The 15,371-nt window shown below is 47.7% G+C and overlaps 1 protein-coding gene across 3 annotated transcripts in view; it reads right to left on the reverse strand.

Annotated features, from left to right (window-relative positions):
• Window positions 1–3,782: 3,782 nt before the first annotated feature.
• Window positions 3,783–15,371, reverse strand: part of UVSSA (UV stimulated scaffold protein A) — a 96,473-nt gene continuing 84,884 nt past the window's right edge. For 2 of the 3 annotated variants that reach the window (XM_077344032.1, XM_077344030.1), the window contains 2 exons: window positions 12,726–12,946; window positions 3,783–11,008 (listed from right to left, as the gene is read on the reverse strand). In XM_077344032.1, the coding sequence (XP_077200147.1) occupies window positions 12,760–12,946 (187 nt within the window). In that variant the 3' untranslated portion in view covers window positions 3,783–11,008; window positions 12,726–12,759. The remainder of the gene's footprint in view (window positions 11,009–12,725; window positions 12,947–15,371) is intronic. The other variant, XM_077344031.1, reaches the window with a different exon arrangement.

The raw sequence follows: 15,371 nt of genomic DNA on the forward strand, positions 1-15,371 counted from the left end.
ATTCCGCTTTCCCATGTGTGTTGGGGCTGGACTGACTGCGCGAACACGACCCCACGGTGAAGTGGAAGAAGGGGACAGTAAAGTTTTCGTCCCCGGGTTGCAAGCAGCACGTACGACCCCTACCCGCCCCGGGCCGCCAGTCGATGGCCGCGGTGGCGGGGGCGGGGGCGCTAACCCTCCCACGGGAGTATTGTGAGTTTGAGGATGTGTTTGCTGAGACCGAATGTAATCAGTTGCCTCCCCATCGCAAGACAGACTGTGCAATTGAGCTGAAAAAAGGAGAGCCGCTCCCTAAGTCCAAATTGTACTCTATGAGCCCGAGAGAAAAGAAGGAGCTCCAGGAGTTCCTGGACAAAAATTTAGCCAGGGGCTTTATTAGACCGGCCACCTCTTCCCTGGCTGCCCCAGTACTCTTCGTGAAAAAGAAGGATGGGTCTCTGCGCCTCTGCACGGACTACCGGGGGCTGAATGCTGTTTCTACCTGCAATGCCTACCCGCTGCCATTGATTAAGGATTTGTTGGGTCATTTGGGGAGGGCCCGGATTTTTACAAAATTGGACTTGAGGGAAGCTTACTACAGGGTCCGCATAAAAAAGTGGCACGAGTACCTGACGGCATTCAACACTGCCTTGGGCCAATTTGAATATACCGCCATGCCGTTCGGCCTCGCCGGCGCTCCGGGCGTGTTCATGAACATGATTAATGAAATTATGCATGATTTGTTGTATCAGGGGGTGCTGGTCTACATTGATGATATTTTGGTGTATTCTGACAACCTGGAGAAACACGCGAAATTAGTCCGGGAGGTGCTCAGTCGGCTGCGGAAGCACCAACTGTTTGCCAAATTATCGAAATGCGAGTTCCACCGGGAGGCGGTGGAGTTTCTCGGATTCCGGGTGTCCAGGGTTGGGATTGAAATGGACCCGGGCAAAGTTCGGGACTTATTGGCCTGGGAACCGCCCAGGACAAGGAGGCAACTTCAAAGTTTCTTAGGCTTCGCGAACTTTTATAGAACGTTTATCCCCAATTTTGCCAAGGTGGCATTGCCCTTGACTGACTTGTTGAAAACAAAAGATGGGGGTAAAGCGGCGAATCAGTCTGGTGCCCCGCTCCAGTGGTCCCCCCTTTGCCAGGAGGCTTTTGAAAGTTTAAAACGCCTTTTCACGTCTGAACCGGTGTTGGCGCATGCTGACCCATCCAAGCAATTCACAGTGCAAGTAGATTCGTTGGACGTGGCAATGGGGGCCGTGATCCTGCAAGAGGGGGAAGATGGGAAGCTGCACCCCCTAGCCTATCTGTCTAAAAAGTTTTCAGGGGCAGAGCGCAACTGGGCAATTTGGGAAAAGGATGCAGCTGCAATGAAATTGGCTCTTGCTACATGGAGGCATTGGCTAGAAGGGTCTTCCGTCCCGTTTGTGGTTTGGACGGACCATAAAAATCTCCAAGCGCTCAAGCAGCCTCGCTCCTTGTCAGCCAAGCAAATGCGGTGGGCGGAGTTTTTCTCCCGGTTCAACTTTTCTCTAAAGCATCTGCCAGGCAAAATGAATTTTTTGGCGGACGCCCTTTCTCGCTTGCCCCAGTACAACAGCAAGCGAGACCCATTGGTGGACACGGTGTTCACGCCTGCCCAGCTGGGGTTGGCTGCCGTGACACGTAGTCAAACAAAAGGGGGGAGCCCGGTCCCTGGTGGGTGGGTTCAGAAGGAGGTCCTACAAGACACTGAATTCGTTTCCCTTTGCCCCGCCCTAGTCAACAAGGGGGGCCTGTTTTTCAAAGGTGAGCGCCTCTACGTTCCGGCAGCGGCGCGCGGAGAAGTTTTGAAATTGTGCCACGTGCAGGGCATTTCGGCTTTGTGAAAACTCTGCACCTGGTCAGAAGACACTACTGGTGGCCAACGTTGAGAGGGGATGTGGAAAAATATGTGCAAGGCTGTCCCACCTGCCTTGTTTCGAAACCCCCAGGAGGGAAGAAACGAGGGTTGCTGCAGCCCCTGCCCACCCCTTCCTGCCCCTGGTCCGATGTGACTATGGACTTTATCACTGACTTGCCTCCCAGCCAGGGTAAAACTGTGATTTGGGTGGTAGTGGATGCATTTTCAAAGCAGGCTCACTTCATCCCCTGCGTGGGTCTGCCCTCGGCGGCTGAACTGGCTTCTATGTTCGTGACTCACATAGTCCGACTACATGGTATTCCTAGGAGACTGCTCACGGATCGTGGCCCCCAGTTCGTTGCCAAGTTCTGGCGGGAGCTCCTGAAGTTGCTGGGGGTGGAACAAGCCGTAACCTCTGGCTACCACCCTGAGTCCAATGGACAAACGGAACGGGTGAACCAAATTCTGGAACAATATCTACGTTGTTTCATTAACCACCAACAGACTTATTGGGTCGCCCTCCTGCCCCTGGCTGAGTTTGCTTACAACAACGGGGTGCATGCTTCCACCGGAGTATCTCCCTTTAAGGTGGTGTATGGAACTGACCTAATCGCTGCACCCACCTGGGAACTGGTTTCCACTGAAGCTCCTGATGTCACTAAATGGGCTAAAAATATTAGTGCAGCTTGGCCAGACATTGCCTCCAGCCTCGAGGAAGCAAAACAAGCGTATAAGTCCCAGGCAGATAAAAAACGTGCGCCTGCACCCGCCTGGAAGTTGGGGGACCTCGCCTATCTCTCCACTAAAAACCTACGCTGTCAGCAAAAGTCTAAGAAATTGGGTCCCAAATTTGTGGGACCTTTTCCCATTGTAAAAGTGATCAATGATGTAACTGTTGAATTGGGTTTGCCAAAGACTTACAAGAATGTGCATCCGGTTTTTCATTCCAGCCTGCTGCGGCGCGCCCCCTTGCCGGATGTGTGGCACCCTCCGCTCTCAACGCCTGTGCCTGTCTTTATTGACAAGGACACCCACTACGAAGTCAACCAGATCTTGGACTCTCGTTTGCACAAGGGCCGGCTCCAGTACTTGGTGGATTGGAAAGATTTCCCTTCAGGGGAGAGGGAGTGGGTTGATGCGGGGAATGTGAAAGCCCCTCGCCTTCTCCGTGCATTCCATCGTGCTTTCCCATTGTGCCCACGGCCGGTGGATGCGGGGTAATGGGGGAGTCTGTTTTAGTGCGGAGGGATGTCAGGTTTGTTAGAAAAACCCTGTCATAAATTAGCCTGAGTTTCTCCATGACAGTTAGATTGCCTGTTGCCGCTTGGTGCCTGGGAGCTCCAGGCCTCTATATCATGCATGCTCGTTAAAAGTGAAACTATGTTGTTGTAGCCATTATCTCTGAATGTACTTTTCCTTGAGGCCTCTCGGCTGGGTCTGGTTCTGGAAACCATAACACCTTATCTGAGCCTGAAGACAGCCAAGGCCATGTGAAAGTATCACTGTTTTAATTGTATCTGTCTCCTCTTCTTTCCTCCCCTCCCTTGGGAACTCTCAAGTTTTGGGCGGGAGAATTGTATTGATAAGGAGAAGCAAATCTGTCTTCAGGCAGATTTGACTTCTCTAGTCTAGGTGTATGAAGTACTTCTCAATAAAACTTTCTATTTCTAAGAAGTTGGTTGTGAGTCCTTGCAACGTCTGACAATACCTAGCTATATCAAGATCACTAAATAATGGCAGAATCATCAGGGTCTCTTCCACCTCTATGATGCTATTAACAAGAAAAGAAAGGTAGAATAGTTACAAGGTGAGTTCCAGAAACAGTTGTTATGGTAGCTGTAGCCAATACGGGCCAAAATACTGAATTCAGACTGAAATCCCAAAAACCCCAAAACTGAAGAATGCCACAAAATATAATTAATAGGGTTTATTAAAAGTTTGTGCAACAATACAATAAAACATCATTGATATAATAATAAAGCTATATATCTAACCCAGGCACTTTTACAAATACAGGCTCAGAATCCAGATGTGACCTTTGCAAGGCTAAGCCCAACAGTTTCGAAGTCAGATGCTCAGACCCACATGGCCCCTCCAGAATCAAAAGGTCTCTCAAGACCAATTGTAATCCAGACATAGGTTAGAAACTAAACTGAAGTGTCTTTATTTAGAGACAGAGTTCAACGAGATCTGAACACAATGGAAAAATGGGCAAAAGAGAACAAGATGCAATTTAATAAAGATAAGTGTAAAGTTCTGCATCTGGGTCAGAAAAATGAAAAGCATGCCTATTGGATGGAGGATACGCTTCTAGGTCACACTGTGTGTGAACGAGACCTTGGGGTACTTATGGATTGTAAACTAAACATGAGTAGGCAGTGTGATGCAGCGGTAAAAAAGGCGAATGCCATTTTTGGCTGTATCAACAGGGGCATCACATCAAAATCACAAGATGTCATAGTCCCATTGTATACCGCACTGGTCAGACCACACCTGGAGTACTGCATGCAGTTCTGGAGGCCTCACTTCAAGGACGTAGATAAAATTGAAAGGGTACAGAGGAGAGCAACGGAGATGATCTGGGGCCAAAAGACCAAGCCCTATGAAGATAGGTTGAGGGACTTGGGAATGTTCAGCCTGGAGAAAAGGAGGTTGGGAGGGGACATCAGCCCTCTTTAAGTATTTGAAAGGTTGTCACTTGGAGGAGGGCAGGATGCTGTTTCTGTTGGCTGCAGAGGAGAGGACACGCAGTAATGGGTTTAAACTACAAGTACAACGATATAGGCTAGATATCAAGAAAAACTTTTCACAGTCAAGTTCAGCAGTGGAATAGGTTGCCTAAGGAGGTGGTGAGCTCCCCCTCACTGGCAGTCTTCAAGCAAAGGCTGAATACACATTTTTTTGGATGCTTTAGGATACTTAGGGCTGATCCTGCGTTGAGCAGGGGGTTGGACTAGATGGCCTGTATGGCCCCTTCCAACTCTCTGATTCTATGATTCTATTTATACCCAGCAACCTGTGCTGGCATGATTTTTTGTTTATTGGTAGATTTATATACCGCCTGTCTCAGTAAAACTGTCTCAGAGCGACCTCTGCTGGGTTCAGTTTGAGCCGGCTTGCTTCAAGCCACTCTGTCACTGCCTGCAGACCCTGGACCAATGTGGCCGAAGAGGCATCTGGCTCACTGTCCACCAGGAGATAGTCCAATCAAATGTAACTTGACAAATGACTGAGGTTGCAAACTACGTGACTCAACCAATCAGGCAGACCAGGAATCTTGCAACAGTACCGGGGACCAATTAAGCAGTCCTTACTTCAACAAAATGGAATGTGTAGGCTCAACTCCTAGAGGTCTTGAAACTGCTGGGATGAAGGATCTGCCCACCACCAGTGAGGAGGACCTCCCACCTCCTTCTTTCTTTCTAGGCCTCAGTCTGCATCATTACTTGAATTTTGACAAGAGATTACATAAAAGCTCAGACAACTGAGAGCACGTGGAGAGAGCTGCTGGGGAGTGTTGCTGCTGACCAGGTGAGGCTATTGTGGTGCTGAGTGAGGTGATTGCTGGGAGGATTAAAAAGGGTTACTCCTCGCCAGAGGCATGAGCCTTTGGCGCAAGCCGAAGGGTGCAAGACAAAGGGCTCTTAGCCTGGGGTTCTTCGCCTAGCAATTAGAATCATCAGTAGATTATATTTCCATAGTAGTTGCACTGCGTAGAAGTTACAATGGACCTCCAGGACACTCATCCCATCATCTGCAGTGAGTGTGACATGATTGCCTTCCTCCCTGAAGACAAGATGGACTACATCTGCCCCAAGTGTAAGCTGGTAAGATTTTTGGAGGAAAAGATTAATGGCTTAGAAGAGAGGATTATTACTCTGACCCAAATTAAGGAGAGGAGTTCATAGACCAGAGCTGTTCAACTCAGAATAAAGAGGATACAACCAGTCCTGAAGAGGATAAGGGGATTGACCTCATTACGAAGCCACTGCAGACAGTTAGGAAAAAGACTCAATGGCGTAGAGCGAGACGGTTCTCGGAGCCTTTGGAGCTCCAGAATAGATTTCAGGCCCTTGCAGAGGAGGTGCAAGTGTCAACGAGGGAAGAGGTCCCAAAACAAAGTCTAAGACAAAGTGAAGAGGCCACGGGGATAGAAGGAAATGGTGTTGAGAAGAAAAAAATAAAGGAGAGTACTGGTAATTGGAGACTCCCTGCTAAGAGGAATGGATCGCCATGTGGCTGAGCCCGACTCCCTAACCCGAGAGGTGTGTTGCTTGCCAGGGGCAAAATTTAAACACCTTTCAGAACAGCTGCCCAAACTCTTCAAATCTACGGATTGCTACCCATTTGTGATGGTCCATATGGGAACGAATGACATGTCCATGAATACCATTGCTCCTATTAAAACAGACTATCAAGATCTAGGGAGGAATCTCAAGCAAATGGAGGCGCAAGTGGTATTCTCTTCAGTCTTGCCTATCAAGGGAAGAGGAATGCGTTGGGAGAGAAAGATAATGGAGGTGAATCAGTGGCTGCGTAGTTGGTGCCGGCAGGAGAGATTTGGTTTCTGGGACCATGGGATAGGCTTTCTTGAGGAAGGCCTACTAGCACCTGATGGACTGCACTTATCAAAGCTGGGGAAGAATGTGTTTGGCAGAAACCTGGGGAGATTCATCAGGAGAGCTTTAAACTGAAGCCACAAGGGGAAGGAGACGTTCAACATAGGGAGAGTAAGGAAGAAGACCGATTGGGGGCAGCCCAACCAGGAAAGCCAGCTCATAGGGAACCAAAGGTAAAAGGATTCAGATGCCTTTATACTAACGCCCGAAGCATGGGCAATAACAAGGAAGAGCTGGAACTTCGCATGCTGATGGAAAGGTATGATCTAGTAGGCATCACAGAAACTTGGTGGAATGATTCTCATGACTGGAATGTAATGGTGGATGGATATGAACTGTTCAGAAAAAACAGAATAGATCAAAGAGGTGGAGGAGTGGCACTGTATGTGAGGAAAGGGCTTACCTGTCAGGAAATTCTAGTGAAGGAGAGTATATCTACAGTGGAAAGCATCTGGGTGAAAACAAGCGAGGGGAAAACAGTGTGGTGGTTGGTGTCTGCTATCGACCGCCTGAGCAACGAGAGGATGTGGATGCTGCACTTTGTGAGCAGCTTGAGAAAATATCCAAGTGGCAGGACCTTGTCACCATGGCTGACTTCAATTTCCCAGATGTGTGCTGGGAAACAAACTCTGCAAAGCATCCTCAGTCATGCAACTTTCTGACCTGCCTGGCTGACAATTTCATTAATCAAAGGGTAGATGGACAAACTCTAACGGAGGATGCAGAGAAAGCAGAAAGGCTTAGTGCCTATTTTACATCTGTTTTTCCCCACAGGTCAAAGTATTTAGGCACATCTAGAGATGGCCATAGCCAAAGGACAGTGTCTGGGTGGCAGGTTAACATGGATAGAGAGGTTGTCGAGAGGCATTTAGCTGCACTGGATGAGTTCAAATCCCCTGGTCCGGATGAAATGCACCCGAGAGTACTCAAAGAACTTTCCAGAGAACTTGCACAGCCCTTGTCCATCATCTTCGGGACCTCTTTAAGGACTGGAGATGACCCGGAGGACTGGAAGAGAGCAAACGTTATTCCGATCTTCAAAAAAGGGAGGAAGGATGACCCGGGAAACTACAGACCAGTGAGTCTGACCTTTGTTGTGGGGAAGATAATAGAGCAGATATTAAAGGGAGCGATCTGCAAACATCTGGAGGACAATTTGGTGATCCAAGGAAGTCACCATGGATTTGTCTCCAACAGGTCATGTCAGACCAACCTGGTTTTCTTTTTTGACCAAGTAACAGGTTTGCTGGATCTTGGAAATTCGGTTGATGTAATTTACTTGAATTTTAGTAAAGCTTTTGATAAGGTTCCCCATGATGTTCTGATGGATAAATTGAAGGACTGCAATCTGGATTTTCAGAGAGTTAGGTGGATAGGGAATTGGTTAGAGAACCGAACTCAAAGAGTTGTTGTCAATGGTGTTTCATCAGACTGGAGGGAGGTGACTTCAAGAAGGACGTAGATAAAATTGAAAGGGTACAGAGGAGAGCGACGAAGATGATCTGGGTCCAAGGGACCAAGCCCTATGAAGATATGTTGAGGGACTTGGGAATGTTCAGCCTGGAGAAAAGGAAGTTGAGAGGGGACATGATAGCCCTCTTTAAGTATTTGAAAGGTTGTCACTTGGAGGAGGGCAAGATGCTGTTTCTGTTGGCTGCAGAGGAGAGGACATGCAGTAATGGGTTTAAACTACAAGTACAATGATATAGGCTAGATATCGGGGGGGGGGGAATTCACAGTCAGAGTAGTTCAGCAGTGGAATAGGCTGCCTAAGGAGGTGGTGAACTCCCCCTCACTGGCAGTCTTCAAGCAAAGGCTGGATACACACTTTTCTTGGATGCTTTAGGATGCTTAGGGCTGATCCTGCGTTGAGCAGGGGGTTGGACTAGATGGCCTGTATGGCCCCTTCCAACTCTATAATTCTATGAAAAGGCCTAGTCTCTCTGAGAGGCATGCAGAGAGGGACAACTCTTACTTGAGGTGGAGCAGAGAGGATCTGTGCACCTTGTTTCTTAGCCAGAACGTGACCATCTGCCAGCGTTGCTTTGACAACAGTGCTTGACTCAGAGTGTGGGACTAAAGGGAGACTCCTGAGAGGCCCCTTTGTGTCGGTCTTGGCTGCTGCATGAAGAAAGAGCCTTTCCGGTCCTGTGTTGGCAACAGAAGGGCATTTCCCACAGCCATGGTTTGAGGGGCTGGTCACCAGGGCAACCACTTGATGTAACTTAGATATACTGAGAACTACGTCCAACTATTCTTGGAAGACGCCCAGAAAGGTTTGCATAGCCAGGATCTCAACCACTATTGTAGCCTCAGGCTACTGACAAGCAGGCAGGCTAAGCTGCTCCCAGCTCCCAGCTTCCAGTTCACAAATACTTTGTGCTTTGGAAACCTATTAAAACCCATCAGTCAAGTTTAAACCCCTATGCATTCTTATTAGAATATTTTCATTTTATTAATTTTCATCTACCTTTCTCCCTGAGATTCCATACGTTACAAAATAAGCTAATCTGTAATGGCTTTCGTCGCTGTTAATATTTGAGCATTCAACAGGGACAAATGTAAAGTTCTGCATTTAGGTAGGAAAAACCAAATACACCAATATAAGATGGGGGAGACTTTTCCCTTTCAACTTTATGGTTCTATGATTCTATGAATGACTTGGCCTTGTGGACAATGACAGGGCCTGCAGTAGGCAGCAGTAGGCTCCAGGCTTCAGAAGGGCAGAAATCATCAGCCAAGCAACCAAGGGTGGTCTGGGGCCACTTGCATTCCTTTAGAAGGGGGCATGTGAGGGGGAGAGCTTTCTCTTCAGTCTAACTGCCTGGAGATGAGCTGTACTTCTAGGGGATTCTCAGGCCCCACCTGGAGGCTGGCTGCCCTAAACCTCGGTGGGATACAATGCTACACACCCCTCTAAAGCAGCCTTTTTTGCCTGGGGGGCTGATCTTTATAGTCTGGAGATGAGCAGCAATTCCAGGAGATCTCCAGGCCCCACCTTGTGGTTGGCTGTCCTTGGTCTGAACATATTCCTGGAAACGGGCCCTCAAAAATGTGTAATACTTTTAGGTTTAGTGTCTCACTTTGCTGATACCCCCACAGCCACCTACCACCTCCTGACCTATTTCAGGTCAAGAAAACATTGCAGAGAGGAGGTAAGGTTGCCAGATTGGTGTAAGTTCATGTTCTGAAATTCCACACTACCTAGGTGTGCATGAACCTGACTAAGGTCAAGACTGCTGTGCACAGAGAGACCTTCTCTTAGGGTTGCCAGCTTCAAAGTGAGACACTACATCCTACACCAAACCATGAGCTAGTACTCTCTCTACCCCACCTTTCTCACGGGAAGTCTGTTATGGGGAGAGGAAGGCAAGGCAATTGCAGAATGCTTTGAGACACCTGAGGCCTGATGGGTGATTGCATCCCATTCCCAGTTCTCTCAGACCTCTCACAGCCCCACATCCCTCACAGGTTGTCGGTTGTGGGGAGACAAAGGGAAAAGGTGTTTGTAAACTCCTTTGGGTAGCAAACAGCAGGGTACAAATATCCAGCTCTTCTTCTTCTATGGAGCAACAATGAAAGAAGCATGTGAGTACATAACATTTTATCAACAGTGAAAAAATGGAGACAGAAGGAACAGGGTGTACACCTGTGTACTGTGACTACCCCATGTGTATTAGGGCAGGGGGACATTTCGGTGTCTGTGGCTTAATTCACACAAGAAGGGAAATGACACAGAACTGGGAGGAATTGGTTGCCATGTAATATTCCCCTAAGAAGAGTCTCCAGTCTGATTTCCCTTCACATATCTGAGGGCATGGCTCTGGAAAGCTCATCTGTAACCACTGTGCCACAATTCCCAAAGGTCAGTCCTCTCCCACACTCAACGAACATTCCACACCACAGGTTCTTGACACCCATATCTCCACACCCATACCGTCATTTGCCACCACGCCACCACAACCTCCTACACAACACACACATTCAACCCCATGCTCTTACAGACTGGACAACTCCTCCCCTTCCTCTTCCCAACACCAAGCTCTAATGCCCATTGTATTCTTGGATACAATGGGCTTTGCCCCTGGTTGTAAAATATGATAACATTTGAATAATAACAATGTTTGAATCTAAGAGCAAAATAAAACCATTTACTGCAATGGGCTGGAGGGAAAAACACCTTTCTCCTGAACAGAGATCCCCTTCCAAGCTGATCCAGCCCTCTTCCCTCCACCAAAGTGCCCCCCCCCCGAATATTTCTGGGTTTTGCACGTTTTGTGACATGCCTTCCTACTCAAGTCATCAAGCTTCTGCTTAATACAAACTGTAATAAGGTGCTCATTCTTTTTTATGCTTTACTAATTACAGTACTAGTCTAAAGAAGTGAGTCACAACAGCATCAGGGACTTTGCCACGGATCACGGTTCAGCTGAGTGCATAATTAAACTGGTTTGCAAACTTTTCATGTTTCTTTTGGTCCACTTGATTCATTGCTTTCACCACCCGTTTCATTGCTGCTCTGCAAGAGAAAGCAAGACAAGATGAAAACAAGAGCACTAAACGGATCCCTCATGCAAATGTGGGCCACGTTTATGAATATGTTAGCAAAAACAATGGAGTGTGATTAATTACTAATCACACCTTCCTGATGATGAAGCAGAACTAATTCATTATGTTAACTAAATTAGCTACAGCAATATAAACATTTTTAATTCAGCAATGAGCTCATTAGCAGAAATAAACAAATGGTGGTCTTTGAGTGTAATGATCTTGCACTGCCTACCCCTCTGCCGCCCATCCATTGCAGACAATTACTTAGAGACGTTTTAAGGCCTGTGGTGGGAAACGCAGGGAACATGGACCTCTAGAGGGCAACCTCTGCAGCATTTTGCTCCTCTGTAAGTTGGCCAAACGTGATGAACTGAAAACATTTTACATATTAAGAGGGAATGAGCGGCAGCAATAAGCACCAACTGGACTGGACTTGGGCCAGAGCCCTGTCCAGGCAGAATGTCTCCACCGTTCTGTGGGGAGTGAAACCACCTGAAGTCCAGGGCTGATTATTCAGGAAAACAACATTCAAGGGGAAAAGCCTAAAAACAAAAGAAGCTGGCCAGAGCATCCTGCTGAAACAACGCTGAGCTGCTCCACTGTCCACCGGGGAGTGCAAGGAGATTAAGCAGGGAACGAATTGATCAGATAAATCTCTGGGAAGCGCTTCCTTTCAGACTGGCTCCTTCCTTGGCTTAATCCCTGGTGACATTTGGCAGATTCTTTGGGTAAGAAGAGCCCTGCTGGATTCAGTTAGTCCAGCCGCCTGTCCCACCCAGGTAGCCTGGAAGGCTGACAAGCCACGTGCAGTGGCCAAGACCTTGCCGTGCCGCTGGCTCCTAGCACTGGCATGCCGAGATTGCCCGACGAGCAGCAAGAGGAGCCAGGCGCTGTGTTGTACTGAGCCTCTGCCAAGGTGTGCGTGGCAGAGCCTCAAACTGCAATCCAGCACCAGCCTCTGGATGATGGCCTGCCCTCTGAAACAGCTGGAAGTGCAGGTGTAAGACCCAGCAGTAAAAACGCTCCTCGTATTTACTGCTTGTCAAGTGCCTGTCAAGTGCCATTTACTTATTAATTAAAATTTCCATGGCCTGTTTTTCCTTTGCGGCTTGTCCCCCCGACTTATCTGCGAGACTGCTTATCTGCTTATGCCCCCTGCAGGGCCCTCCGCTCTGCGGCTAGGAATTTGCTGGTGGTCCCAGGCCCCTGGGACGTTCGCCTGACCTCGACCATGGCCAGGACTTTCTTTCTCGGCCTTGGCCCCAACCTGGAGGAACAAGCTCCAGGAAGAGCTGTGGGCCCTGTCAGATTTGTCAGCTTTCTGCAGGGCCTGCAAGATGGAGCCCTTCCTTCCGCCAGGCGTGTGGTTGAGGCCATGGCAGGGTCCCAGAGCTACCAACGGAGGACCCCTTAGCGTTGTTTAGGTCAGGACCCTTGCTCCCAATGAAAGAACTTTTGACCCGAGTTGGACAAGGGGCAGGAGTCAGAACTCTTTTTAACGTCTATAATGTTTAATGTTATTCTTTTTTTTTGGGGGGGGGGTAGGGGCTGCACTGGTTTTTATTGTTTTACTTTGAACTGCTGTGAGTCAAATTGAGATCAGTGGTATATAAATGCAAAAATAAATAAACAAACTCTTGGAAGTCATGAGCATATTTTACTGTTGCAGTCCCTCACCACTTCACCTGAAGACAGAGAATACTTCTGAAGGGCTGCTTCTCAACGGAGTGCTTGCACTTTAAGAGGCACTCGGACGGCAGCCCTGGCCAGAGCAGCAGCCGGCCCTGCCACGGCTCTGTAGCTGGGATGCGATTTAATTGGCAGAGAAAAGAGAGTCTTTAGCACAACACCGTGGCCTTGACGCCTCCATGTAGCTTTCGCATTAGCACCACTGGCTTGTGAGATCCTGTAAATGAAATGAGATCCCACTCTGATGATCTGTGTGCAATTTCACTTAACTTTATTGGCAGACGGGAGGCCGGGTTTATCACCTGTACATTTCAAGTAATTTGGGGTTGTTATATGAAGCCAAGGTTATTGTCGTGTTTAGTGCGGCAAACTATGAAACCCATTAAAAGATGACAGATTGGATTCCCACGCCTGCCTCTAACACACATCCAAAATCATTAGCACAAAGCACAGTAAACTAAAACAACTTTTAAAATTTATTTTCCAGAGGCGATGTGAAATTTTGCTTATTAGAACTTTATGGCTTATTGACTCTTCAAAACAAGAGCAGATAATAAGAGAGCGTCACGGCAATGGGCCATCCGGCAAGGAGAAAAAAACCGATATGAGTTTTCATTACTCATAACCTCCATTACATCGAGGCAAGGGGAGGAACATAATAAAGAACATCCCTCAAAGTAGCTCATGCAGATTTTGGGGTAACAGAAGAAATTTGGCTTCTTTCACCAAAGGTAGTCTACGCATCCTGACAACCACATGGAAGATGGCTTCAGAAAGGTTCCCCGGCGTATCAATGCCCCATGGCCATAGGTTCCATGCTCTGCCCCTGCAGCCACAGCAGCAACCAGTGGAAACATGCATGTTCCTCTGAGGCCGCTCAGCTTGGGACTTGCTCTATGCCAAAGGCTGCTGAGCAGACCAGCTGCTCTGTGGAGGGTGTCCTGCACTTGGCCACTGGCCACTGACTCATATTTTTTATTTTTATTTATTATATATGATTATGCCACTGCTTCAATCACACTTGAAAAGCATAGTTACCTTTTAAGAAAGGAATCAGACAACTGGTTGGCTTGCAGGACCAGTGAGACACTGAAGGTTCCTAAAGAGGATTTAGCCAAGTGTGGAAGACCTGTCAGGCCCTGACATTCACCCGGTTTGCACAGCCCTTCCTAGAACAATCACTGTGTCGATAGCCTTCTCCTGGAACCTTAACTCCCTACATGAGACTGCCCAATCACCAAACTGTGAGCTGCAGCTTTGGCAGACAGTGAACAAAGGGTCCTTGCTGAAGGGGACCTGAGTCTCCTTCCATACATATGTTGGTCGAACAGGGGGCTCGGAACCCCTTTTTTGGAGTTTAGACAAACAGTGAGGATCTTCAATTGCCCAGAAAAGCAAACTCTTGACTTTAAAGCAAGGATTTCTTTTATTGAGCAGGAAAGTACACTCATTCAAATGTTGTTGAAACTGGGGCCCAGGATCCAGGTCTTCACATATATTCCCCTAACGTCTGACATGTGTAGCTGGAAAAAACTTTGGAAGAAATCATCAAACAGTCAGTCCTTGAGCAGTTGGAACAGAGAGCTTGTTCACAAGTTGGTAAAATGCGATATGGATCCTGTTTCTGTCAGGTGGATTGGTAACTGGTTGATAGATCATACCCAGGGGGTACTTGTTAATGGTTCAGCATCCCCTTGGAGTAGAGTGACAAGAGGAGTACCGAAGGGATCTGTCCCGGGGCCTGTGTTGTTCAACATATTTATAAATGATTTGGATGAGGGATTAGAGGGGATACTTATTAAATTTGCAGACGATACTAAACTCAGAGGGGTAGCAAACACAACCGAAGAGAGAATCAGAATACAGGATGATCTTGATAGGCTCGAGAACTGGTCTAAACTGAATAAAATGAAATTCAATAGGGACAAATGTAAAGTTTCTACTTTTAGGTAGGAAAAACCATCTGCATAGGATGAGGGAGACTTGTCTTGGCAGTAGCATGTGTGAAAAGGATCTAGGAGTCTTAGACCACACATTGAACAAGAGTCAACAGTGTGATTCGATGACTAAAAAGGCAAATTTTAGGCTGTATCAAATGGAGTATCGTGTCCAGATCACGGGAGGTGATGGTACCGTTTTAAGCTGCTCGGGTTCAGCCTCACTTGGAGTCCTGTGTTGAGATCTGGGCACCACGTGTAGAGGATGGAGCAGAATTTTTCTCTCTTGCAGAGGATGGACCAGAATCAATGGGATGAAATTAATTTCTGACCTGCCTGGCTGACAATTTATCAAATGGTAGATGAACCCACAAGAGGTTCAGCCATACTGGACTTAATACTGACCAACAGGCAAGAGTTGGTGGATGAGGTGAAGGAGATGGGGACCCTAGGGGGAAGTGACCATGTCCTCATAGAATTCCTTTTGAGATGGGGAGCCAAGGAAGCTTGTAGCCAGACGCGGATGTTGGATTTTCATAGGTCAAACTTTAATAAACTCAGAGACATGATGAGTGTCATACCATGGACGAGAATGCTGGAAGGGAAGGGAGCACGTGAAGGGTGGGCGCTACTCAAACAGGAGCTATTGCATGCTCAATCAATGACTATCCCAGAAAGACGAAAACACTGCAGGAGCTCTAAGAA

Source organism: Paroedura picta, chromosome 6 (assembly GCF_049243985.1).
Source record: "Paroedura picta isolate Pp20150507F chromosome 6, Ppicta_v3.0, whole genome shotgun sequence".
Lineage (NCBI taxonomy): Eukaryota > Metazoa > Chordata > Lepidosauria > Squamata > Gekkonidae > Paroedura > Paroedura picta.